Consider the following 26840-nt stretch of genomic DNA (forward strand, 5'->3'; position numbering starts at 1 on the left):
ACTGAAAAGTATTCTACCTTCACTATAATATTTTCTTTGAAGAATATCATCAGTCTTCTGTTTTGCGGCCGTCTGCGTGGTTCAGTCATGGGAAAAACGGAAAAGAAATTCTCCGTTTTGCTTTTCATTGCGTGAGATGCGAATTTGCAAATTGTCATGTGCTCATTTCAAGCCTAATCGTGACTCTTGCTACCTTTTAGGATCTTTTCTCACAAAGCGGCGGTCGCTTATCCCTTGATGGCAAATAGGATGATATTCAGGCATGGATTCAGCCTTTTAAAACATTTGCATCTTTTCATCTTGTTGTCTGGCCAGTCGGCCACAAAGCAAAGCTTCTACGGTAGTTACAGCAGATGCAACGCAATGCCTAACAAGGTTAGTTGTGTGAGACCAACAAAGAAATGTGATCCTTTTTATTCTATCGTGCTTTGGTCAGCAGCATGACATATACGTAAATTGGCTTCAATCAAAACAGCATTTTGAGCTTACAGCCTTACTTTCCCTGGACTCACAGCAGGAGCGGTGGAAATGGTAGCCAGTGCCACAGTATGAGTGGCTTATTTCTTGACTTTCTCAATCTCTTTGTTGCTTCAACACGGCTCCCATTTCTGCCTCCATCCTGCTTCTTCTTCTTGACCTCAATACAAGTTCACCAGGGATGATAAGATGGATACTGCAGTGCCAGATGAAACACAGAAACTTCCTTTGTCCTGCTCTTTTAAAATGCTTAGTGCCGTGTTCTCTCTTTGGATTATCCATAAAAAAAGTTCCCATTTATACTGGGTATATCGTTTTTCCGCTTAGTCTGCTTTCGCCCGAAGAAATATTGTATGCCGCGTAATCGCCGATCCATAAAGAAAATGACTGAAATGATCAATGCGTCCCTGTGTGCCCTTGTCTTTTGGCCTTAGGTTGTCAGAAGCGTAGCCGAGATGCCTACAATAAACGGATTCTGTTCTGCATCAAATCTCACGCATAATAAAACACAATAGAATTGAGTTAGCCAAAGCAATGACTGAAAAAATGCTCTTACGTTAAATATTTAAGATGATGTCATTTGTCCCATCCGGAGGTAACGGATGACACTGAGACACCCAGAAAGAGAGCAGACTTGATGTTCTTTTCTCTATTTTGAATGAAAGTCCAAGCTCATGCTCTGCCCTCCTCACTAAATTTCTCTTCCCCTTGATTTGCCATGATGGCCAAGAAAAATTGCTCCCATGTAGCTAGCTCTATAACGTCAAATGAAATGAAAGCATGATCACAATCAGTCTTCAAAGCTTTTTGTTTTCTTTGACCTTCCCAGTTGGTATCTTGTGTGTGTTACTTTTGCTCCCCGCCATTACAAGGCTTTCTGCATTATTCATGAGTTGTGCACACAACAGTTATGAAACTTTGTAATACCAACACTCGGTCAATGCATTATTGATGACATTTAATCATTTCAAATTAGCATGTGCAAGTAATTGCCTCCATGCTTTCAGCTCCCACTGTGTATAATTACAATTGGTGGTGTGGAATTTGTTGAGGCACTTTTGGTGCTCTTAGGCTGAGGCAAATCCCTGCCTAATTGTCTCATACGATGCGTATTTTGGATTGCACTAATGTACCCATATGAATCTTGCTTGTATTTATGGTTGAAATGTATTTTTTGCTAGCATACTTTTTTTTGATGTTGTTGTCTGTAATCTTGCCAGCGAATTAGAATAAAGTAGATCACTGCCATCTACCTGTTTGCCTCTAACTGTTTCTTTTCATTGGAGTTGAGATTTGGCTGAAGGGAAATGAGAGCGGCTATCGCTCGCTAATCTTGATGAAAAACAAATTGCTTTTGCGAGGATACCTGCACCCCTCTCTAGCATCCATCCCATCATGATCCGCTCGCTCGCTCCCTTTTGTTCTTGCACCCCCTTCCCTTCCCTTCCCTTCCCTTCCCTTCCCTTCCCTTCCCTTCCCTTCCCTTCCCTTCCCTTCCCTTCCCTTCCCTTCCCTTCCCTTCCCTTCCCTTCCCTTCCCTTCCCTTCCCTTCCCTTCCCTTCCCTTCCCTTCCCTTCCCTTCTCCTCAGAGACACAGAGGCAGCAGCATCCGTGGGTGTCTCTGCTCATTTCTTCACACACTCATAAAGGTTGCTGACGGCTCATCTGTTTTGCTGTCAGATACTGCTGCCTCTGTTCATTTCCACCTCTGATAGAGACGTGTATATTACTTTTTCCTTTCTTCCACATCCTAGATTTTTTTCCCCCATCATTTCACATTTACATTGTAAATGAGGTGAGGGAGACACTTAACATAAAAATGTTGATCGATGTTTTGTAAGAGCGCCGGATAAAAGACAAATGAGTGTACAGTTCTAACGTGCTATTTCAACTTAGCAAGCTAAGCTATCCAATTGCGTGATCATTCTCTGTGGATTCACCTCTTCACATCGGTCACCTTGTTAGAATGACCATATTAATCAGCAAAATGTTCTTTTTTTCCTACAATGGCTTAAACAATGGCTTTTTCTCAGAGGAATTGTTATTTAACATTTTCGTTGATGTACTTAAATTGGATCAAACTAGAAATACACATTAAATAGAAGGCAAATAAAAAATGCCATGTAACAAGACATTGGGCTCGTGCATTTTTATCTGGATCTGTAGTCTGCCCATTCCAGTGACCCATGAACAGCAGACAAAGCAATTTTTCCAATGTATGTATCTCCAAATGTCCCTACTAAAATTCAAATTAGGGTGCAATGACTGCAGTGTGGGCATGAGACACATTTCCACATGCTTATCAGTGAACACATTGCTCCAAGTGTGAGAGCCTAACTGTGTTACGAGGAGACTTTTTGACATAAATAAATACTGATCTCTGTAGATGGGAAATGCGGTGCTCAGACAAGGTCACGGCAGTCTGTCATGGGCCTGGTGGGCATGCAGAGTTTAAAGACTTCACTGCTTGCCAGCCTCTCTTTGATTAGCTTCACTTTGCATCAATCCCTTGTTTTAAATATTGCTTGTGTGTATCAATTTTAATGCCAGTGCCTCTGTTACAGCAGCAGCAGCAGCAGCCTGCAGCAGAAAGTAGGTTCATGACTCGCATTGGTTGAGCGACATCAAGTACATATGCCACTTGCATGTTCTTCTCAGGTTGTGTTTTTATTAAAACAGTAGTGATATGAATGATTTTGGGTTGTCCCGCAAACACACGCCCGCCCTCCCCCCTGTAATAATTGTACAAATGAACTTTGATTGAGCCATGGTCAGGAAGTGTTTTCTCAATCAATAAACCATTAGCTGATGCTGTCAGATGCTTTCTCCATCCCGCCACCTTAACGCCCGCCACCCTACAGGTTTCCATTTTGTTAACTCTCTCACCCCCAGCGTGCTCAATCCAGATAAGTGTCTCTCGGAGGTTTGCCGCCCCCGCGGGGATGTGCTCTCAGCCATGCGCTTTAGCCTACATGGCACCGAATCATGAAATGAGATTTCTCTACATTGCCGGCCGGCCGGCACATCTCACTCTGAGTGAATGCCTGGCTGCTTTTCCCCTCCAAGCCTGGCACGGTCGTGCCTAAGCATGGCTCAAATGGATCGATGGAGCTGAGCTCTGTAAACTGCCCGTTTGTTGTCAATACAGGCAATGTTGTGTGCCGTGATAAGGGACTCATATTAGGCAGTTCAAAAGTATGAGCTCACTAGTGGAATGGAAACAAAAAAGAGCTGGCTTGTCTGCATAGATTTTATGATGGGGAGCTGTTTCAGACTCTTTTACTGGTGTGAAAAGTCCTTCAAAAAAGGTTTTGTTTCCTTGCCATGCATGTCATTGATTCTTTGCTCTCAAACAAGCCCCCTTCAATTAAACAAATACGCATCCATTGTTATCGTTCTGGTTGTTTTGAACCCTTGCTCGTGAGTGTTGAGTGTCATGGGGGTCAAAGTTTGCTCAACACGCTCTTTTGAAATCTTTATAAACAATTCTGTTGGATCCCACATGAAACATTTTTTTTATATTCCCGTTGGTAAAGTCTTCTTTTGAAGCCAAATCCCGATCAATCTCACATTCGAACGTGAGGTCTTGCACACAAGATCCTTTTTTAGGATGGCGTTATCTGATATGAAAGTGCCTGTTTGAAGCCATTTTATACTGATGGCAAATAAATGCGGGTGGGAATTCGGGCTGCACAATATATGGAAAAATATACCTTTATCGCAAGAGACGTCAAGGGAATGTGGGTGGGTGGTGAGTCTAGAATGAATAATTATATTTATTTGCGAGAAATAAATGTGCAAATGCCAGCACTAGATGCTGTTGACATTCCATCACTCATGATGGATCTTGCTGGCTTGCTTAAGTTTCAATCAGAAGACCATTTGTCTTGCAGCGCAGCGTAAGAGAAAGTTGATCTCCTTTTGCCATTCCAGTGGCTTTCATTATGACCTGTCACACGACGATATCAAGTTTTTTTCACCCCCTGACTGCGCTTAGCAATGAATTGTAAGTCCGCTAATCAAGAAGCACAGTATCATGGACTTTTTTGGTTTTTTTTCTCTTGCTCTCATCTTCGTTTCCATTTGATATTTTATACCGCTCAGGATTTCAAAAGAATTTCTTTTCACTTCTATTAAAGTTACTGCAGTAAGTGTGATGCACTTCATGAACGCTCTAAAAAATAAAGGCATTTATTCATTTTATATTGCTCATCCTTTTCTCAGCTCGCCTTCAGCTTTCTTTCAAATTGTGTTCATTCTTACGTGAGGAGACAAATTCTGTCTTTACGTGCTTCTGCCACACTTCCAATTATTTTGAGGACTCACCTTTCTTTTTCTCTTTCTCTGCTTGTATGCACTTTTCCACACACATTTAAAATATGCTGTTTGGAACCAATTTGTATGCCTGTATTATTAGGAACTAAAATGTCAACGGCTACTGTGTAATTGTCAGAATGAAATGACTGTAATTAATACAATTGATAAATATAAAGTAATATATATAACACGTTTCCAAACAGTTGTTGCATTGGATTGGATTTTTGTGCTGGAGTATCCAATCCAGCAAGAAGGCCGGTACGTTTCTTAAGACTATAAACAGGAGGTTTTAAGAAAGGTTGGACTGCAAAGTCCTTTCCTTTGATTTGGTCCTAATCTTTTTTCACATTGTGTGACTTGTCTTGCCTGCCTTTGAGTTCCATCCTTTAGCTCTTGTTTGTGCCCGTTTGCACACAAGGTCTTGGTGTGTGTTTTTCCTCTAAGTGATGGGGAGGAGGCATTTATAAAGTCTCCAGCAGAAAGAGGAGCAACATTAATCTCAGAGTTCAAACCTATAGTTGTCACCCTGTGTGGGACGGGGTGGGAAAGGGGCCTGACTCTGACTTAAAGGCCTTTGCTCACAACAATGGCTGCCCTTTGTTTGGGGCAGAAAAGCAACGGGTTCACAGTTGAACCCTTCAAAACATTTCTCTCACGCCTTTCTCACTGCTCCCTTTGCCTTTTCTCTCTTTTTTTTCTTTTCCAATCCTTTTTCAATGTTTGAAAATAAGCTTCAGAAAATAGGAACCTGAGCTAAAAACCTCTGGCAAATGAAACTCGATTGTTCTTCTCTGTCTTTACAAAGTGTGTATGTCAAAATTCATTGCTACATAAATGCTCTTCAGTTGTGCTCAAGATCCTTTAGCTCTTAAAATCTTCTGCCATTACCTTTGTACTGTGATGGAAATTCTCTTTGTGAGTGAAGAAGAAGAGCCATCCCCTGAAAGAGTATTGGGAGGAAAGACGGATCAGCTTCAGAGTGTCAGAGCGAGGGATTATTGTCTCGTCTGTCAGATCCAAATCCCATTTCTGGTGTTTGCTCACCAGGTTGGGTTCTCACTCTTCTTCCCCACGTCTCCTGCTAATACAATTAGATTCCACAAGCTTAGCTCTGAAAGAGAGACACATTGTTCCATAAAGTTGGTGAAAGTGTGGCTACCTGGATGGGAGAGTAGTTTGTTTGGTTAGCTGCAACGCTGCAACACTGCAACCCCGGTCTGAGTTTGGCACATTCCTCCAATGATCACTGTGAACTTAAACCGAGTGTCATTTTCCTGGAGCGATATCATCATCTCTGGCAAAAGTGTCGCTGAAGGCCAAAAGTAGTTCCCAGTCAACTGATGTAATGTACAATAGAATTGAAAAGCTTTAGTTAAGCATTACCACTGACACCAACCGCAAAAAAGCTCTTTTGTATGCCGAGAGAAAGATGGACAAAGGAAAAAGAGACAACCCTAACAATGTCTTCAATCTCCTGCGCTGATATTATTGAGAAAATAGCAGCGACGTTAACAGATAAAACGACAGTTGTGAATTTGTTGGCTGCTCGACCGCGTGTTGAACCAGAATGTTTGCAGTCTTGGGTAAAACAAAAGCAGTCATAGCTCAGAGAACGTCAAGCCATACTACCTTGGAAAGAGGGAAGACAGTGCAGCATTGTAAGTGCGCTCGCTCTGTTTGCACGGTAGACACAACTCTGCTGTCTCGTTCGTCCTCACTGGCTCACTGAATGAGGAGAGGACTTCCTTGCATTTTGATAGCGGTGGGGGCTGTCTCCAAAGAATACTAATCATCAAGGCGGCCTTTGCCTTATTCACACTCCATTCAGTCACGGATGGCAGACACATGATAAATGACTCGTCCCAGATTGCTCTTAGTAATTATCTGCTGATAGAAGGACCTAATTAAAGCGAGAAGTTAAAACTGTTGACACAGTCGTGTCGGTGGCCATTTTCTTTTGCCCAGCGCCCATACATACTATGAAATCCTTTGGAACGTAACCGACAGCAGTTCTGTATCTGCAAGTTTGAAATGAAAACAAGACAAAGCAGATTCTATTTGCTTTGCCAAGCAGTCAGGGGGATTTGATCTACTAACGACCAAGAAGTGACCCTAACTAAACAAAACACTGCACTTGCTTTTAGCCTTCTTATTCTAAAGACTTTTTGCTTGCCCGCCAGTCCAAATGGCCCCTATCTTCTTCATTTGAATAATCCCTGTAGTTTTTGCAAAAAATTAAAAAGAGCAACCCTGACTTCCCTTTTTTTCTTTCCTGGGAGGCCCGGCCGGAGTTCCGCGATTCTCTCGGTTCAAAGGATCCATTCGTAACACACGTGACCTTCCAATAGACACGAGGCTTTTTCACATATTTTCAATCTATTTTTCACATTTAGATTGACTAGCCTTGACTGGTTTCAGTACCGCTGTCAATAGAAGACCCAAATTTTGCTCTCAGACAAAAGATGCGTTAAGTGGAATCAGATGCAGTCATTCCAAAACACTTGGGCATACAAGTTAACTGGGACTTTGGCTTGTCAAAGGTGCCCAATTTTCTTCCCTCACAAAGACTCAAAGGAAGTAAAAAAAACTTCTCCACCCAGGGATAGTCTCCAAAAATGCAAATGAGGTGTAGGCCGTTTGACCTGTTGGCTCAGCCTGAAAAATGCACAGAGCTCCCCAGAATATTCCGAGCGTCTTGACGAAGCCATACTGTTATCACACTAAGCCAGAGAGTTAAGTCTGTCTCTCCCCTCTTAAATGCTTGAAGTCATGATAGGACGGAAAAGAAAGGACAAAAAAGGCAGTCTCTTAACACGTACTGTAATTAAGCGCACCTTGCTGTTATTGTATCGTTGTCCATCATCTCATCTGTGTACGACAAGGATATTGTCCTTTAGGATGAAGCTGCTCTTCTGGTTGCTGGTGATCTCTGTGATGGCTGATTCGGGAAGCTGTGCTCATTTTGGGTTTGGCTTTGTGACACTGGATGCACCCTAACCCCATCCATCCAGCTTCTGTACCACTTATCCTTTTTTTCCAAATAAAAGATAGGCCTCAGGGGATAAATAAGAGGGCTTCTATGGAAGCACATGTCAAATATGTGTGAAAATGTGCCTGGCTATTATGCAAGTGAATGAGTGTGCTCACCTTGCAACAGTCCAAGTGGAGAGAGGATGAGGATGTGCAGAGAGTCCTTGCCAAGTAGCGGCCATTGGCATTTTGTTCACCGCAAGCCGAGTGTGAAACTTTGATGAAGAGCGATTTGCATCTCTGGATGGCTATGAAGAGGTGGGCTTTGTTGGTGAGCACCAAAAAAGCTGCTGCCCTCCCTCCCTCCCTCCCTCCCTCCCTCCAAAAGCTGCCAAGCGGCAGCCACCCTCTGCCCTTCACCCTACTGGCGTCACTTTTGCTTGCTTCTGCCAACAACTATTGCACCATTGTGTTGTGCAGCAGCCAGAAGTACCTGCTGGGAGTCCTTTTATTGACACTCCCGTTTGACACAATATCTGGACACTCACAGCACACATACGTACCTTCTTTAGACTATCTCCATGGGCATGGATTGGAGGCACGGGTGAGCAATATCCAGCCCTGGTTAGCGGCCCTTTATACCGAACGAGCACATTGTTGTTCCTGATCAATCTCCACCACGGTTCAAAACAGCAAATATGTTAATGAAGGATGACGGTGTGTGCGACACTGTGGATCAGGACCGAAGACAGGCCAGTTTGGTGTGTGCGCGTATTTGTATTCCAGTGTTCCGGGGTAACCGTGGATACACCGAGTGACTGGGAAACATGCAAGGGAAGGAGTGGGAGAGTGGTTATATCACAAACGTGCCCTTGATACCCGCAAAAAGAGCGACACATTGAGAGGTAACTTCAGGTCATTGGTAACCAAAACACTGATCTCCAGCTACATATCACTTGCGTTTTGATTGACTTTCATCCACCATTTGGGGATTTGATCCCACATCCACGTTCACCTCTGTCTGTCTGTAGCACTTTGGGATTCCCTTTGTGTTTTTCACCACAAACCATCTTCAGCCTTTGAACCCATATCAAAGAGAAATACGCAAGGGATGCGATTGGACTCTGTCAAATGCAAATTCAAATGCTCTTATGAACAGCTTCTGACCTTTCTAAGGTTCTTTCTTGCTTCCAAGTGGCAGATATTTCTTTTCTGGTCAGCAGGTAGATTCTTTTGTTTTGGTCTGTGGACACTCAGCAGGCTCCAAACGCTGCAACTCTTCCAAAGCTCCATCTTTTCAATCACGTAATTCAGCGGGTGCATGATTTTTGACAATAAGCCCAGTGATAATTTGTCATGTGGGCTGGCTAACAGTGCAGTGCGCTGCATGTGTGCAGCTTGGGACATGAATGGCGACGATACAGAAAAGAGGACTTGCAAAGCTCACAGCGAGCGTCGATTCATTCAGCCAGCAGGAACATTTGTTTGCTTGTTTTCTTTGTGTTTCCGGGTGGGTGTGCTAAAACCTAATTAGTTTTGCAAGGAATAAATTTAGAATACATGATTATTGAGGTTTCCATTTCCTCTGGGAGCTGCCACAACACAGAGTCAAGCACTCTGTGTCTTGTCCTGTGGTTCTGGATGCAAAAGGAAAATTGCTCTCGTTATTGTCATGAAAAATGTTCTTATCAAGCTTCATCAAACAAACTTATGACCTCTGTGGTCTGCAGGCGTTCTGAAAGCTTTAGATGCTTTTGGAATCATCACTTGACTGTCTAACCGCTTTCAAAATCGGTCCCTTTCAATAAAACAAGCGTTTATCAAGTTGGGATTTGGGGGGTATTAATTAATTCACATCCATGCAACCGTTAGTCCTTTTCAATATTTACATCTGACACCATTTTTGCAGTTGTGCACCAACATATTTATGGTTATAAATACTAACAGCTGGAATTGACTACACTATGCATATGTTGGCAGATGTGTGCAGTCACTGTGCAGATGCACTGTCGATTCTCGCGCTTGGCTATGGGCCACCATTGATAAGACAACCTAATCCAAAATAAGTGCATGACCGAAGGTTAAAGTGGGTGTGTTATGTACGGCACCTTGGTATGTAAACAAGCCTTTTACTTTCAGTGCACTTTGCTCAATTCACTGCATTTTTTTGTTTTTTAGATATTTGCTTTCGTCAACCCTCAACATGACTGCCTGGCAAATCAAAGCAAGCAAAACTAATACTCTGAGGAATTAGAAATGAGAAAAAGGATATGGATCTGTTTTCTCAAAATGAGTGAAAGAGAACATTTCCTCAGGGAGCATATCAACAGATTCATGAGCATGGACAGACGCACGCACACAAGGGAGATTGCTAAAGCAAGTCAAGTCATCTCCCAAGCATTGCATGGCAAAATGGGTTTTATTTGTCTTTGAAGCACATTTGACGAGGGCCAATTATCATTCTGTATCTGCAGAAGACGTATCTGCATTTGTTGTGTGCCCTGCGTGCTTTTTGGGAAACCATTATTATTTGTCAGATAGATGACAAATAACCTGGAACATTCTAAAATGTTTCATCAGGATTCATCAAAGTACGTTTTCAATGAAACAAGGCCAACATTCACACTCGTTGCATTATTAGCCGGTGCTATTGCTATCTTCAAATGATTTGTGGCAAATTCGTACATACAATGCAGTAGCCTCACGTTAACCAAGATATTCCTCTTTACAGCAAAGAAGACATGCGCAACCACGGATTTTGCCTGCAAGAATGGCCAGTGCGTTCCCGCTAGGTGGCGCTGCGACGGGGAGCAGGAATGTGCAGATGGTTCCGACGAGGCTGACGCAATCTGCAGTAAGTAGCCCAATTCGACATAGATGAGCAACGCAGACGGACCACAGTCTGGCTGGTCACTTGGCACACGCAAAGAAAAACTGCAGTCGCGCTGCTAGTAGGCCTACAGTTCACTTACTTCCCGTGACTTGACTGCAGTGTACGTACGTTGAAATGAAGTGACATGCAGACACAGATGCTGTCCCTCCGGCACATTGAGATGCTTGTGTGTCCCATTTCTCTGCAATCGTACCTACGTACACTACTTGAGCACGTTTATGCACACGTGGTTTGCTCATGACAACGACCAGTGAAAGAAATGTTCACGCAAAGATTACTCAATCATTTATTTGCTCTGGTTGTATCACAAAGCAGACGGACGCACACTTGGGGTGTCAATTAATGACTTTTATAGACAATTCCATTTTTAAAGTGTGGGTGCTCAGATAACATTGTCAACCAACATTTCATTGCCTCAGATATCATCAGCGAGAAACAAATCTTCATTCTCAGTTTAATCATGGTTGTCCAATGTCTAGGGATTCCTCAGGATGTAGCATTTCAAGCGTGTCTGTCTTTGTTTTGTTTCAAGCCAGTTGTAGCCAGTGTTGATAGCCTTTGTAATATAGGCCATTCATGTAATTAAAGGCCCATTTCTTCCCTTAAGGTCTGATTGAAAAGCTAACCGCTCATGCTGCAATTAAAAAATAAATAAATAAATAAATAGACTCTGTGAATTTAAACCGGGTTGAGTGTGACAACAATTACCGCTAGGTTATGGTGTGTGTGTGTGTGTGTGTGTCTGCATTGCCAGCAGTTACATTTTATAGATGGCACATTAAAGGCCACTAAAACCTGTGGTATAAAAGACTATTCATTCAGCCAGCATGGTTGTTTGTTAATGGCTATTCTTTTTCAGGTGGAAAAACATGAGTCCAACTTGATATCATTTAGTCAGATGCATTTGACAATCAGAAATACTTTGAACCTGTCAACATCACAGGTATTGCTTCATTGACAGGGCTAGTTATTTGGCATGATATTCTTTTTAATGTATCACAACTGGATGTATCTTTAACTACGGAACGGAGACTACGGGCGGGCATCCTCAGAGGCCATCCTCCACATAGTAGAAGTCTGTACTCAGCATAATTGCTAATTAACCAGTGGGGCCTTTAACAGCAAATTCAGGCCTTCTTGTATTCTATTATTATTTCGAGTCATTCTTATCTCCAACATAGGGACTGGTAAACATCCCTCCATCACATTACAATGTAGCATTTAATCCTCTCAGTCCTTTCTGCATCACTGTAGGATCAACACTTTGGGATGCGAGTTCAGCTTAAGTAAGGCCTTTTATTGAATTGATTCGCCAGAGAAAGGGTCGATGTGCTGATCCCTGCAACCTCTGGTGACTACTGATTAACTATGGATCTCCAGTGATGCTTCTGATACATAGACACAAACACTGGCTCCCTTCCAGACACAAATGCAAACACTGTACTTGCACGTCTAAAAAACAATGCAGGTTCACAAGACGGTTGTTTGGAATCCCCTCAAAGTCGAATGCCCCATTCCATTTGGAATGATCTTATCTAGCGCCGAGGTGGCCAAGGTACATCATGTGCATCGGAGAAGGAAGTGTGACCAAAGTGTTTATTCTTTAGCGTTGTATTTCGTAACGATGCCATTACCGAATATTTGATCACATACGATATTATAGAGTGCATCGAGTTGAAGTCTCATTCAAAACAACTTCATTTCAATAGGGAAAGACGATTTTGGACTCAAGTGTTTTTCAGTTGTGAGCGTGGTCAAGAAAGCACCAGAGTGTTCACAAAGCAAAGTGCAACAAACAGCAAGTCAGCTTTTGCTCACTCCCACCGGCATTAGCAAGCATCTGTAGTGCGCCAATCAGTGCTCATTGGAGCGCTACTCATGCAATGTGTGTCCATCTGTGTGTCCGTGTGTGTGTGTGCACAATGCACATACACGCACGCACTCATTTGGCCCTGTCAGACTTAACAAGGGGATTAACCTGAGCCCTTCGAGCAAGCAAGCGTCTCAATAAACAGGTTGAAGATGATTGAATTGCACCAGCATACATTCAGCCCAACACCTTCACCTGCGTATTGAGCTGGTGTGGAACACCCTTGACAATTTCCAGCTACTGTTCAAAACCTGAATCGATTCACTCTGAATTGCTTTTGAACATTTTAGGAAACGGGCATACAGCGGAACCTCAAATGGTGAGTTACAGTTACTAGTTACTGTTCCAAAAAAGGAAGTGAATTAGTCATTGAATGACTCCTACATCAACATAATGAATTACTAGGGAAGGTCATTTTTCCATTACTTTTTCAAAAATGTTCAATGATAGTAAAAGAATTGAGATTTTTCAGCAGGTTGCCAAAAGTAGAACAGCATAGACCGGTACTGACGTCACCTGAAGACAGACAGCACTGATGTCACAGAATGTCACCTGACACGTTGGTCCCAAGACGTGATTTTTGCCGATTTAGTCCACGGTTTGTAATCAAATTTGCAGATACGCTGCGGGGACGGCGGGGGATGCGGCGCGAATACTAAGTAAGACGCATCCCAAACATGCAAAACTAGGCCATTGCCACAGCACAAAAAGGGCCATGCAAGCGTAAAAACAGGTGTTTCTTCATTTCCGTGCCAGTGCGTATCTAGTCCAAATTTTCCCAACCATTGGTACGTAGTGAGCATATGATATAGTGCACATAGCACTGAGCTAGCCTCTTTCATTGGTGTGAAAAATAAACTCAACTGCAACACCCATTAGACAAAAATGTACTTATGCATTGTATCTGTTTGAAGCCGCAGAGATCAGCATTTGAAAGCTTTTTTGGGTATTCAAGAGTTTTTGATTCGCCATGTTTGAGCGTGCCAAACAAGGAATTTGACTTGGGTAAATCACAGCCTCTGTTCAACATTTAGGTGACTAACAACACTCGGGACCTGTGAAAAATGGCAAATATTCTCAAACATCCCCTGATCTTAAACTCCCAAGAGGGCAAGGAAAAACTCCAAACTCCTGGCATGGCTGATTGACAATTTTGTCTGCATTTTGCAGGCTCCTCTTCCATGTGGGAAGGAGCTTTCCTATCCATACACGTGCTTGAGAGAGCGGGTCAGCCTGTCATGAGTGGAGGCTAGTTGGGTGGCTACTTAATTATTTGTAAATATGAACAGGAAGGAACCAGTGAATTGCATTGTCTGATGGTTTCAATTTCATGCATGAGGCCAAGGCAAGCATCATTTCTCAGCTGATTGCCCCTCCCCGTTTCTATTTCAGCGTTGCGATTTGCGACGATGCAAAATGAAAAAAAAAAGTTCTTCTTCTGAGTTATATCAAACTCCAAATTGCCACTGTGATTAGATGCCTCAATTTTGACAACATTGTAAAAAGAATGACCATGCCATTTGATTGAGATGTCTGGGTTTGAAGGCTAATTTAGCAATGTACGCCCTTTTCAAGACTTTTGACTGAAACTTTGGCCAGTGAGTGTGAGTGCTGACTGAATGTTGACAGCTATTGCCTTTGGATGGATGCGCGCATATGATATCAAAGTCATACATTATGGATGATACTGTCATGATTTCTGCCACTATGAAGTCAAACAATGAAGTCTCACAGTCTCTTGTGAAGGTGTAATTTCAGGCTTTCATCTCCACTTTTCTGCACTTCTTGGATTCTTCTCTTGGGTCAGAATGATACGTAGTATTTTCAGTCCATGCATCCTCCCTATTGTATTTAGTCAGTCCTATATAGTAATACTGCAAGAAAAATCTGTCCATTTTAGTTTCATCATTATGGAGCACAATTAATCACTGTATCACATTTGTTGGTGTTTTCAACTCTTTTTTCTCGATTCTTTTATTTGTCCACTTGTACTATATTCCTTAGTGTGTGTAAATTTGTAGTCAGCGAAAAACATTATACAGCAGAGAGAGGCATTATGTGTTCAGGCACTCATCGTGGAAATGGGAATAAGCTGCATTCATGATGTTTTTGACACATCCATTTTGTATGATTGCTCTTGTGAATTACACCGTTAAATAACTCAACACACAAAAATAAATATGCTAGTTAATAGATGAACCAACACACACTCGCAAACCAAATTTATATTCCAGTTCACTCCGATGACTTGCTTTGAAATTCACCAGGACGATTATCACAACTAAAATGAACTTGTTGGCATAATATACAAAATGTACTAGTAAACAATTAGCAAGCAGGTATGTATATGAATAATTGTCATTTCCATTAGCATTCAATCGGGATTTCAACTAGCCTTTAAGCTCTCTATTTTTTTTATCTACCTCACTCACATTATCTCTCGAGATTGTAGTGTGAAATCTAGACATTACTGCCAATGAATGGGTTTATTAAACATAATTATATGTCCAGTTTGCAGTCATGCTTTTCACTTCAGCATCACTGATTTATCCACCTTACTGCACGACCAGCCCTGAAAACACCAACTAATGCATATAATCGTCAACAATGATTGAATTACGTCGGTTGCTCGACTGAGCAATTATCTTGTGATTGCTCATGGATAGAATTCTCATTTCCGAGCTTGCTGTTTTGTTTATCGTCTTCGATACTTTGATGCTGGGCCACATTGTATTTGCCGAATGTAAGGTTTCCTCCTTTTTATCCTAACAAATGGATCAGCTTAAGAAAGCAGTTTTAGCCAAATATTCTGCTGGCGAGGTCGGGCGGAACAACAATTTTGCTCGTATAATATGATGTGATCGGGCGGAACAACAATTTTGCTCGTATAATATGATGCGATTTGGTAAAAAAGAGGTGGCTCTATAGAGTTTGAATGTGTTGACTGTCACCCTTATATTTGCTTTGCTACGTCTTAACAAACCCCGTTGGATTATTATTTTGCCAAATTGCTCCAAGACTTGTGGAGGAATGTAAAGTGGACACGAGCTGCGCTCCAAATGATTACACATGAAGGATTTCATTTGAATCAACATTTTGGAGGCTAGTTTTTCTGGGGATGTTGTTTATCTTGGCTATTCCAATACAACATACATAATTGAGATAGTTTGGGTAATCAGTTCCCCAAGTAAGCCTAATTAAAAGGAAATGACTTCAGGAGGTTGCTCCACATAGTTAAGCAAGGTCCATCTCTGCATAATTGGCAAAGTAAGGAATTGTCCGGTGGATTGGAAGAGGAATGAGAAGCCTTCACGTAAGATCGTCATTGTGTGTCGAGTGCATTGTAATGAAGCTCTTTCTCTCATTTTGAGAGTTGCAGTTAAACAGCTACTTATGAGTGGAAAGCAGGTATTTGAAGTTGTTACTTTCTGTGAAGTAGCAAGACTCTCTGGTGCCGCTGTCTTATTCTTAGCCTGATCACGACCCGGGCGCACTGACAGGCCCATGGTGTCAGCACTACTAATGTTTTCTCATCACCCAGCCCAGCCTTGAGCTGTAAAACGGGGCCTATAGCTTTAATCCAAGGCTCTAGCTGGAAACAATGCCATACTTGCGTGTACTGTGGTCGCCCCATTGTTAAACATAAAGCGCTTTGTTCCAGCTCCAGCCGTTGTGAAATAAACTTGTATTGTATGATAGTAGCTCCTGTTCTAGCCCCGAGCCCATCTCAGCCCATCAATGTATGTCCTTATTCCTCCTTGACTGCATTCACTAACTTGTGATTCATGATGGTGTCTTTCCTCTCCGACTGATAATCCTTGATTGTCAGTTTCTACTTCAGTTCCGAGTGAGTTTTCTCTTCTCTCATTTCCCGTGACTTTGATCAGCGCGCACTCCGACACGGGCTCTCCATCTCTTTAAAACAGAGCGGTAATAATTGCAGATCAGTGTTCCGATGAAAGCCACTAATCAACACTAACCTTAATTTAAAATGTAATCCGATGTTATCCATACGCACGTTGGCTAAATTGGATTTTACATTTGAAGGACAAATGGAGGATGATGGTGGAGAAACAGCAACATTAAGGGCCGTACTTTTGTCGCGGAAATGTTCTCCGCATCTTGCCCAAACGAGTGTATTTTTGATTGGAAAATGCTAAAGTTAAAGCTTCTGTGTATCAGCACAGGAAAAGAAGAGCCAAGTCATTTTGTTTTGCATGCGTCATTTACTAAAAGGCTCACACTTGTAGCAAATGGCACCACACATCGACCCGCATTTCTACGACTCAAGCCACCTTAACAAGTCATAATGAGGTTAACATGCATGCATCCACCTGACACTGCTGCATTGTTCAACGGAGTCTTTAGCAGGTGAATAAGTGCTTGATCCATATATCTGTAGTCTTGCATGAATCATTGATGCTCACACGGGAGCATTCTGCAAGTTCCCATGGCAGCCCGCCCGTCTTCTTCCGAAAGACCGCTCTCAAAATGGAACTGCTTGCACTGCAATTCCTTGAGAAAGGTATGTGTGCTTCCTAGTATGCAAAGAAGATTCCAACTTTAGTTTCAAACACTTATTAGTAGTCGTAGATTCCCTCTATGAGACGCTCTTGTATGGCAAACACCCTGCAAAGTAGCGCAGATGAAATGCGTTCAACTTAAATGTAAAATTGAACCGCTAAAACTGAACAAGTTGTTGAAGCTAGATCACCTAAATGCCATTTAACAAAGAATTCCACTTCCATCAACAATCATAATCTTTCCATATGCGTCACTAATGTTCAACAACCTCTTGTGAATACAGTCAAGTCATTACGTATATCAAGTTATTTTCATGATCAGAGTATAGCACTACTGCATTTGTTCTTTTGAAATATACAGTCAATAGTCAGTGTACATCATACAAATGTGAGTTAGTATGTACCTGTGATGTAATTCTAGTAAAAGTGGTTAAGTGTGTAGGCAATCCCTTCCAGGCCTATCATGCCCATGCTCATCTGTAGTGTTCAATTGTATTCCTCCCACGTGCCTTTGTTTTGACAATGTGTCCGTGTGACAGACAGTGAGTCAAGGGCAACGTATATCACCTGGCAGGCTCAAACACACGCCTGGTGCTAAATAAATGATCTCTGCATTATCCCGTGAGGCTATGAACTGTCCAAATCAATCAGCTGCAGAAAAGCAGTTGCGCTGGCTGTCATGCTGAAATGCTCCAATTCCCTCCTTCCTTGTGAAGGCAAATGAGGAAGGTAGTTCATCAAAAGTTCATTAGCATACAGCGCTGAGCTGAGCTGAGCTGAGCTCAGTCCAGCCCTACACCGTGCACATTATTGTCACTAGCTAGGCCTTGTGAGGGGAATCACAAATCCCCAGCATTTTTCATTGGGATAGATAGAATAAACTGCAATGGCCTTCAAGTGCCAGATTACTTTTTTGACCTCAGGATCCACCTAAACTTATTTAAAATCCACTTTGTTGATTCCAAACCACCCGTAAAGTGCAATCATGGCCTTCTATCTGTCAGCTGAGTAACAATGAAATGGAGTAAAGACTCAAAACACAGTTATTGCTCCAAGGTTTTTGCATTTTTTATTCGATATCATCAACAGTTGAAAACTTCTTGAACGACAAACATATTCCAAATGCTTATCATCCCACTGGCTGGAAAGTTACAACACTTAATCATGGAGTCACCAAATAAATTACACTCGTACTCGTATTCAAATGAACCCAGCCAGGATTTGTTTGAATTCCTTCCAAAGTTACAACACTTAATCATGTAGTTAGCAAATAAATTACACTTGCTGTTTGTGGCATATTGTTCCATTTGGGCTGCAAGGTAATTCATTCATTGGATTGACTCAGCGTCTCTCTCTCTCTCTCTCTGTCTGTCTCTCTCTCTCTCTCTCTCTCTCTCTCCCCCATTCCTTTCTCACAACAGGCCGGCAGACGTGTTCACCGGAGAAGTTTGACTGCGGCGGGACGGCGGCAAAGTGTGTCTCGTTGTCGTGGCGATGCGATGGCGAAAGGGACTGCGAGAATGGGGCAGATGAAGAGCACTGTGCCGCAGGTGAGCTTCAGCAATTTCTTATTAGGTGGGAAAAACATCCATTCATCTTAATGCCATCGTACATCAGTTGACAAGTAGAGTTTTCTACTTCCAATCCAAATCCTGGATATGAACAACATGTATGTGATTTTAGAGGTGTATAAATCAAACAAGAAGCACTTCTAGTTCAACACTTCCAAAATGTACAAGTGCTTTGTCCAATTTCAGAACAAACACCATTTTAATGATTGATCCAAGTATTTTTCACTTCTATTGTGAACGTTGGGCATTAATATATCTATGAGTAATGGGAGACGAGAAAATCATTTGATTGTCTCTCATCTCCAACGGCGGTGTGAACAAGGAGAGAATCAAGCTCTGAAATAATTCATGAATGTCTGGATGATGATTGATTTTCTGCAGTGTTTTGAACGTGCCCATGAGAGTGACTTGAGCCAATATAAAAACCTGTGAGGATTATTCTTTCAGCTATCATTTCAAGGTAAAAGTGATGAAAGGCAATCTGACATGATGGAAATGACCTCAAACTCACACATAAAAGTCCAGCCGTTTAATCATTGCTTCTATGTTAAACTGTTTTTTGTCGTATCAAAACTACTGTGAAGTGTCCGTTTGAACGCAATGCAACTTTTAAAAGAGGGAAGTGATGTGTATAAAAGATGCAATCGAATTGGTTGTCATGTGTGTGAGGTTGAGCGTTTGAATCTTTTGAATATCATAGCAGGCCTCTTCCACAAAGTATGTCCGGATAAGCTGCAGCTCATCCGCAGCCTTAATGAGAACAAGGAGTGTAGAAAATGGATGGATTTACATAAAGAGTATTCAAGTTTCCTGTTGAATTGCTTTCATTGCAGCAGACTCTCTGCTTGACTCTGAATGTTGACGAAATACACTATTTACATTTGGCTCCAAAAGAAACGCTTTGGCTTTTTTTTTTTTTCCCCCTTCCCAACTCTTTAAGTCAAATTGAATGTTGAAAGATCAAGCGTCGTTAAATGAGAACAGACTTTTGCGGGATGAATCGATCTCTCCTTGTCTCCGATTTCCAAAGGACGTCCAGCAGTGATTCCATTAAAAAAGTTCATTTAATTGGATTGGTCCACAGACTTGGCAGTGAATTGCTCTAAATGTTGCCTGGAGTCCTTCCACTGTGAAAGAAACTAATAATTGCGAGTTGAGTCTTTTGTAATCACTTTGTTTATCCGCACACTTACTTTATTTTACGGCGAGTCCACGTTATTTCCGCTTAATTGCTGATTAGAAGTTTTGAAAGCGCTGATTTTCAGTGCCATGCTCCAAGGCACGTGTGACTTTGCTGGTGAATGAGCTTCCGCAAAGTTTGGTGAGCAAGGTGTGATGCAGTTTGATAGACCTTCTAATTAAATGTTTCTCCCCTAAAGCAAGCAAGACGTCTGAAACTGTGGGAATTTGGGTCAGACACGACATGAAGTCTCCATCTCCATACCTTATGTCAAAAAATGGACGCTTTGTTGAATTGATGGATGCGGCAGCAACTGTATGCTAAGCAATCCCATTCGGACAAACATCAGTCCAAGATGGAGATTGTGCCATCCTGCAAGAATCTGCAGTGGCTCACTTTGAATGATCTGTCTGCAGTGAGCTTGTGCTTGCAAGTAGGTTTGGCTCCAAACAGAAATGTAGAGACGGAGAGAGAGGACCGTAGTCTGAGAAAGTCTTGTGGACTCTGGGGACCTGTTGCTCTTTTAACATCACTTGTGCGGCGGCCATGTTACATTACAGCAAGCCGCTACAGCAGGATCAATGGCCACTGGGGATACGCATGTTGCGGTTTTATGGCAAGGCAAGGCAGTGAAGAAAGAGCTCTGTGTGCATCATTTTTGGAAAAAGCAAAGGGTGGTCAGAGAATAAAATGATATACTGGCATAAAAATGGTGCCCCTCGGTGAACAGGAAATGAATCCTCTACTCCATCGGTTAATAGCAGACCTAGGAGAAGCAAGAAGAGTCCACCCACATGAAAAATGACTGGAGCGGGATTTAGCTTCTTCATTCTTCAGAGGTATCTGTAGCCTCTTACGTTGATGTTTTTTCTTTCCATCTCAATCCTTTGACTGCTCTCACCGCATGCGTAGGTGGAATGTAATGCAGCAAGAATCACGAGCAAGCTCATATGCACCCCAAGGCTGTTGCACCTTTGTTTGAGGTGCCATGAAATCATTGGTTTCATAAACATTCCGAGTCATTTTTGCCAGCCGGTGGAAGCCGGATGACTCGAGCTTTGCTCCATTCAAAGAAGGTGCAAATGAAGATGAAAACACTGGCCTTTGCCACGTCATGTTCCGCTTCACAGTTCAGGCTTTGCATCTTTTTCTATGTGGAAATGGTCATGCTTTGGTCTTCTCAAGGTTACTTGCAGATTGCAAAGAATATGCTTTGGTACGTAGTCCTGAATGTGAGTCGGATTGGTTGTTTGCCTCTGTGAAACATTCTTTTCCTGTATTATTATCATTCTTTTCCTGTATTATTGATTTGCAAATATTGTAGCCCCTTCAAAAGAGTTTGCTTTTATTTGTGTGTAAGGTACACACCCAGATTTAGTTTGATCACCACAAATGGGCCATCCTCCAGTTGAACGTCCATGCCCTCCCTCCCGATCCCTCCCTCCCTCCCTCCCTTGTGTGCCACACATCCATTCATCTGCTATTATGCCAAGCCACTGAGAAATGGGCTGTTGATTCCATCTATGGATGCAAGGAAAGGCATCAATATTTCATAAATGAGATGGTCATAACACTCGCCGAGTGGAGCGCACGGCACGGCCCATTGCGCCGCTCAAACAAGCCCAGGTGCTGCTCATTTTGTTTTCACGTCTTACTTTGATAGTTGAATTGTGTGTAATCAAAGTCCCTTTGTGGCGGAGCTCATCTGTTTTTTTTTTCTTTCGCAAGCACAGATGATAAAAGAAAGGAAAACACATTAGCGGGACATAGTTCATTTAACATCATGTCAAAGTAGGGTTTGTTGAATTTCATGCTCTAAAAGCATGAAGCCAGATGTGCTTGGATGCCTATCGGAGTACTAATATGGTGAACGTGTTTCACGTGCACCTGTATTTGAACACATTCAAAGTTGTGGATGGGCCAGCTAAATATACTACCCTATGAGTCAGTTGTCCTTGAGAGAAAGGTGAATGAGCTTAGCCCTATCCCCCGGTTTCATTTTGCTCGACATGGGATAAGATGTATACAAAGTTCTAGAAGCTCCGTATTGGGCAGGTTGCCGACAGGCTCAAGTAACCAATTGTATGGAAGCGATTTCAAGTCCCCCAGAGTCAGTCCCAGTTTGATTTCAGTTGTTTGAAATGACAATTTGAATCAAGCTAAGGTATGATTTTGTGAGAATACATACATCATTAACAAATAGCAAACCTTTTAAAAATCCACTTCTGTGTGTTAGGCAAGGACATTTAAAAAGCATGTGACTGAATTTCCCATCTGATCACTTATCTTTCTCTACATGCTTGCTGCCTTTTGGTAGAGGATGCTGATTGTACTCAGTAGCACTAAGTGGCTCAACCTGCTGCATGTCTTGTGGAGTGCTCCCCCGCACTCACGAGCAAAGAGGAGGATCATTTTTGCTCTGCAGTCACTGAGACGGAGTGAAAGGTCTATGCTATAGGGACATACAGTATAGTACTACAAAGCGTCTCTGGTAAGAGTTTGTATTTGTTTTGTCATATATTCTGAGATGAGGATGACCTGTGATCGTAAAATTGCCTTTCTGGGAAAAGCTACTGTATTCATCATGGAATCAAATGTCCGCAGTGTTACAATATAGATGCATTTCACTTTCATTTGGCTCTGTGTCCGAAGAAACGGTGAATGCCCAAACTAGTGAGCTGTATACAAATGTTACCTCGTGACCCTGGCAGTGTTAAAGGTCGGAGCATTGTACGTCCTGTTATTTTGTTTTTACCGCATATTAAAACACGTATACATTTCAGGTTATGCAAAGATTGCACCATTTTTTGTGGAGTGTCATGTTTGAGTTGATTTTCTCCTTGTATTTGCTGCATATTGAAATGAATCATCAGCACCTGTACGTATGTTACCTGTAGATGCCAACGCCTGCCCGTCCAAGGAATTCCAGTGCCATAACGGCAAGTGCATAGCGGCCATCTTCGTCTGCGACGGCGACGACGACTGCGGCGACGGCGGCAGCGATGAAGAGAAGTGCTCCCATCCCACCTGCGGCCAGCACGAGTTCCGCTGCAATGACTCCGAGTGTATTCCGGCGCTGTGGAGCTGCGACGGCGATCCCGACTGTAAAGATAAGTCCGACGAATCCATGGAGCGCTGCAGTCGGAGGACCGAGCCCCAGAAAGCACGTTGCATGCTCAGCGAGTTTCAGTGCGGGAGTGGAGAGTGCGTCCGCATCAGCTGGAAATGTGACGGAGATGCCGACTGCAAGGACAAGTCCGACGAGACAAACTGTCGTGAGTAAACGGTCATTCATCCGTTCGTCCTTGCTTACACTCAAGTGCTACCGTGATTGTTTCTGGTTTTCTGGTTTGTTTTTTGCTTAAATTCCAAATATTGAGCAAAGCATAAGGTGCGATGCTAATGTGTACACTTTCCCAAGAGTTTCTCAGTTGTGCCAATTTGTTTGGACAGGTGAATTAAGGTCACCCCAGAAATCATGTTTATGTTGGAAAATGATTAGAGTGCATGTTGTATCCTTGATTGAGGAGAAAAACCAAATGGATGAGGACTGAAGGATGATCAAGACGAACTTAACTTCATCATGATCCAAGAATGGGTTGCCATGCAACTGTGAGATCTGTAAAAATGGGAGAAGCTGATAGCGCCTGTGTGTTTGTTGCATGTGCATGTGCATGCGCATGTGCATGTGTGGGAGGTGAAGCACAAAGCCCATCTGGTCTGCTCTTCACACTCCTCGGGGACATGGCAGCACACTCGTGCACACTACAAACACACATTTTCCAAAGATACATTTCCCAAGGACAAACGCGGAACAGGGACTTTGTGTGTCATGTCTAATTGATGTGGCAAACATACGACCTGCGCTTGCTCGCTTTCTTGATTGCTGCCATACACGTGGCACACAATCAAAAGAGGCAACCTCCCATCTGGCATGACCATGTTGAAAGTCATTAAACAGATCCCTGGGTGCTTTATCTCCTACTTGAAATGACTCCTTGTGTAAAAGTGACTTTTGAATGACATGGACGTATAGTTGGCTCTCTGGGGAACTTTTTAGATTTAAATCTTAAATATATTTCTTTTCAAATTCTAACAAAGGTTGAGGGAGCTACCAGTGTTATCAGTATGTCTTAAAAACTGTAACTTAAATGTGAATAGCCCCTGATGGTTTCATATCGTAAATTTATAGCTCCATTTTTTCTTTTGCTGTTGATTATGTTGCCTTCTTTTGGCAGAGAAAAGTCAACATCTGAATATTTGCACAGGCAAATAATAAATTAATGGCCTTTGCTGTTGGAGCATTTCTAGTCAATTGGCAACACAATCAGTTGTAATTTCACACACACACACACACCAAATAGACGGACTGGACAATGAATGAGGCGTTACAAATTGTAATCATCCCTGGTTGCTTGTATTATTCCTCCTCAGCGCTGCTTACATGTCGACCTGATGAGTTCCAGTGTGGCGATGGCTCCTGTATCCACGGCACCAAACAGTGTAATAAGGTCCATGACTGCCCAGACGACAGTGATGAAGCCGCTTGCGTCAATGGTAAGGAACTAAATATTCAAGAGAAGTACCGCAAGCATTGATCCTTTTTTTTTTTCTTTCTATAAATGTGCAGTGCCATTTTTTATGCATGTATAATAATAATAATAATAATTTGTGCCGGGGTTTTGACAGTTACAAAGTGTGACGGTGCCGGACACTTCCGCTGTAAGAATGGAGAATGTATTGACAGCAGCAAGGTGTGCGACAACGTAAAAGACTGCAAAGACTGGTCTGATGAACCTATGAAAGAGTGTGGTAAGATGCACGTGCACACCCACACATTAATGCTCATTTGACTGAAAGCATCCCATACGAGATAAGACTTGACTCTTCAGGCACAGTTGTTCAAATATGGCCAGTCACTCTTCCCGATAAGAGGAGCTTAATTTGATCAAGGCAGACTAAATCAGGACATTTCTCAAGTGCCTTGTTATGATCAAAGACCTTGGCGCCTCTGCCCTCTAGTGCTATCTTAGACAGGGAGGGAAATGTGATCAGACTACATTGGCCATTAGGAAGCACACAGATTATCCATCCGCACAACATAGATACTAATTAGCCCTCAGCGAGCTTCGGTCACGGATTTCACTTCAGCCTCTCGCTAAGTTAAGTCAACAGACTGCCGCAGTTGAGAAAAAGACGACAAGTTGGGGAAATGGATTACGGATCGGCAGCTTTCTTTTTCGTCAAATGCATTTGCAAATGTATATCGGGATTAGTTTTCAATCAAATTGTACATTTGTACCACGTATGATTGGATGCTCGTCAAGATTTAAAGAAGAAAGTACGTATGTTAGGGCATGTACTGTGCATGAGATGAGATGAGATGAGATGAGCTGTGCGGCAATCTAGCTCATTTGACAGACTCGATCTGTGCTGGCTGGCTGGCTGGTGAGATCAGTCTCCACACCTTTTTTTTTTAGCAGCTCTTTTTGGAAATGCAAACCTTTAGCCAAGCTGCCTCAGAGTGATGAAATGCTCCTCATGCACGACTGCCAATCAAATGAAACAATTGTGAAAATAAGATCAAATCAAGAAAAGTTAAGCCAGAAGTTTTTGAAATATTTTTGTCTCGATTTTCAAACTTTCACAGTCCATTTTGAACTGCTGCGCAACGAGAGGACTTCAAACAGCATGATTTGCAAAGTACCATGATGTACATACACGTCATATAAATATTTGGTTTTCTCTATACCAATATTTGCCAGTACTACTGTAATATCCTAGCAAATTCAAATTTCCTCAAATCCTAATTTCCAAGCAGTGGCCTTGAAGCTTAAATGTTTAATGTAAACCGATAATGAAGCAGCGGCGGCACCAGCAGCAGCAGCAGCAGCAGCAGCAGCAGCGTTGGCTCTCTGAAGCCATCGCTCCCCGGGGGCAACTGAAAGAAAGACAAGAGGATAAATGCGGACTTACAACAGAGAAAGGACATGCAGAGGAGGAAAGTGGGGAGAATTCAATGAGGCGAATAGGACAACATGGAGAGAGCACAATGTGCAAAATTTCATTTTGTAGGAGTTACTGGATCAAGGTATACAAAAGTAATACACTTCTCCTTAGGCTTACTTTCCCCCCATCAGCTTGTTCTTTATGAAAAAACGTTATCCTACCAAAATGAATTACGGACACGCGTTAAGAGTTACTTGCCTGTTGTTTTATTCATTGCCCTTGTGGTGTCAGTCACATCTGCCAACATATTGCTTCTCCGACTATCATCTGTGCAGGCCTGAATGAGTGTTCGGACAACAACGGTGGCTGCTCCCATATCTGCAGGGACCAGAGGATTGGCTTTATGTGTGACTGCCCCTCTGGGTATAAACTTCTGGACAAAAAGACTTGTGGTGGTAAAGAAAAAAACTCTTTACGAGCAAATAACGTTGTGAGCCCCCCCCGGCCCATCTTTAGCCGAGTGGACAGGATGTTACTATTCCAATTAGAATAATAGTAAAGAATTGATGTAGACTGTCCTTGTCAAATCAAATCAAAATAAATGCGGTGTACTGCATTTCTCATTCCAAGTTTTTTTCAATATTGAAAAAAAAAAATCCTGAATTGTAAATGAATACTTGCGTCGTCGGCATGAAAAAGCGAGTGAGACAGACAGACAGACAGACAGACTGGCATGTCACGACTCGTCCCCGGTTGTTTTAGTATATGTAGGTTGTCAAGGTTTCTGTCCGTCTGTGTACTCGCCCCTCCCTTCCTGTGTCAACTCCCAATCAATGTACTAATCACAGTCACCTACCTCTCGTTACCTGTCTGGTATTTAAGTCGTGTCTGCGCGTCGCTCCCGGTCGGATCGCTGATGTCTTCTTGTCTCACGTCTTTGTCGCTCAGTCCTGTTGTTGGTTTTGTTAGTAAGTTAGTATGTCAGTCTGCCGAGTCTGTTAGTTGTTCCCTTCAATAAACCAAGCTGGTCCAAGCTGCACTTGGTCCCCCTGCTCCATCCGGTCCGTGACATGGCAGACAGAAAGACAGG

General features: G+C 42.5%; 1 protein-coding gene across 5 annotated transcripts in view; it reads left to right on the top strand.

The window, feature by feature from the left end:
* lrp8 (low density lipoprotein receptor-related protein 8, apolipoprotein e receptor) overlaps window positions 1-26840 on the top strand; it is a 56440-nt gene that overhangs the window by 13353 nt on the left and 16247 nt on the right. For all 5 annotated transcript variants that reach the window (XM_037249203.1, XM_037249205.1, XM_037249200.1 and 2 more), the window contains exons 3-8: window positions 10496-10618; window positions 18472-18600; window positions 22699-23076; window positions 24236-24358; window positions 24491-24613; window positions 26086-26205. In XM_037249203.1, the coding sequence (XP_037105098.1) occupies window positions 10496-10618; window positions 18472-18600; window positions 22699-23076; window positions 24236-24358; window positions 24491-24613; window positions 26086-26205 (996 nt within the window). The remainder of the gene's footprint in view (window positions 1-10495; window positions 10619-18471; window positions 18601-22698; window positions 23077-24235; window positions 24359-24490; window positions 24614-26085; window positions 26206-26840) is intronic.

This window comes from Syngnathus acus, chromosome 4 (assembly GCF_901709675.1).
Source record: "Syngnathus acus chromosome 4, fSynAcu1.2, whole genome shotgun sequence".
In the NCBI taxonomy this organism is placed as follows: domain Eukaryota; kingdom Metazoa; phylum Chordata; class Actinopteri; order Syngnathiformes; family Syngnathidae; genus Syngnathus; species Syngnathus acus.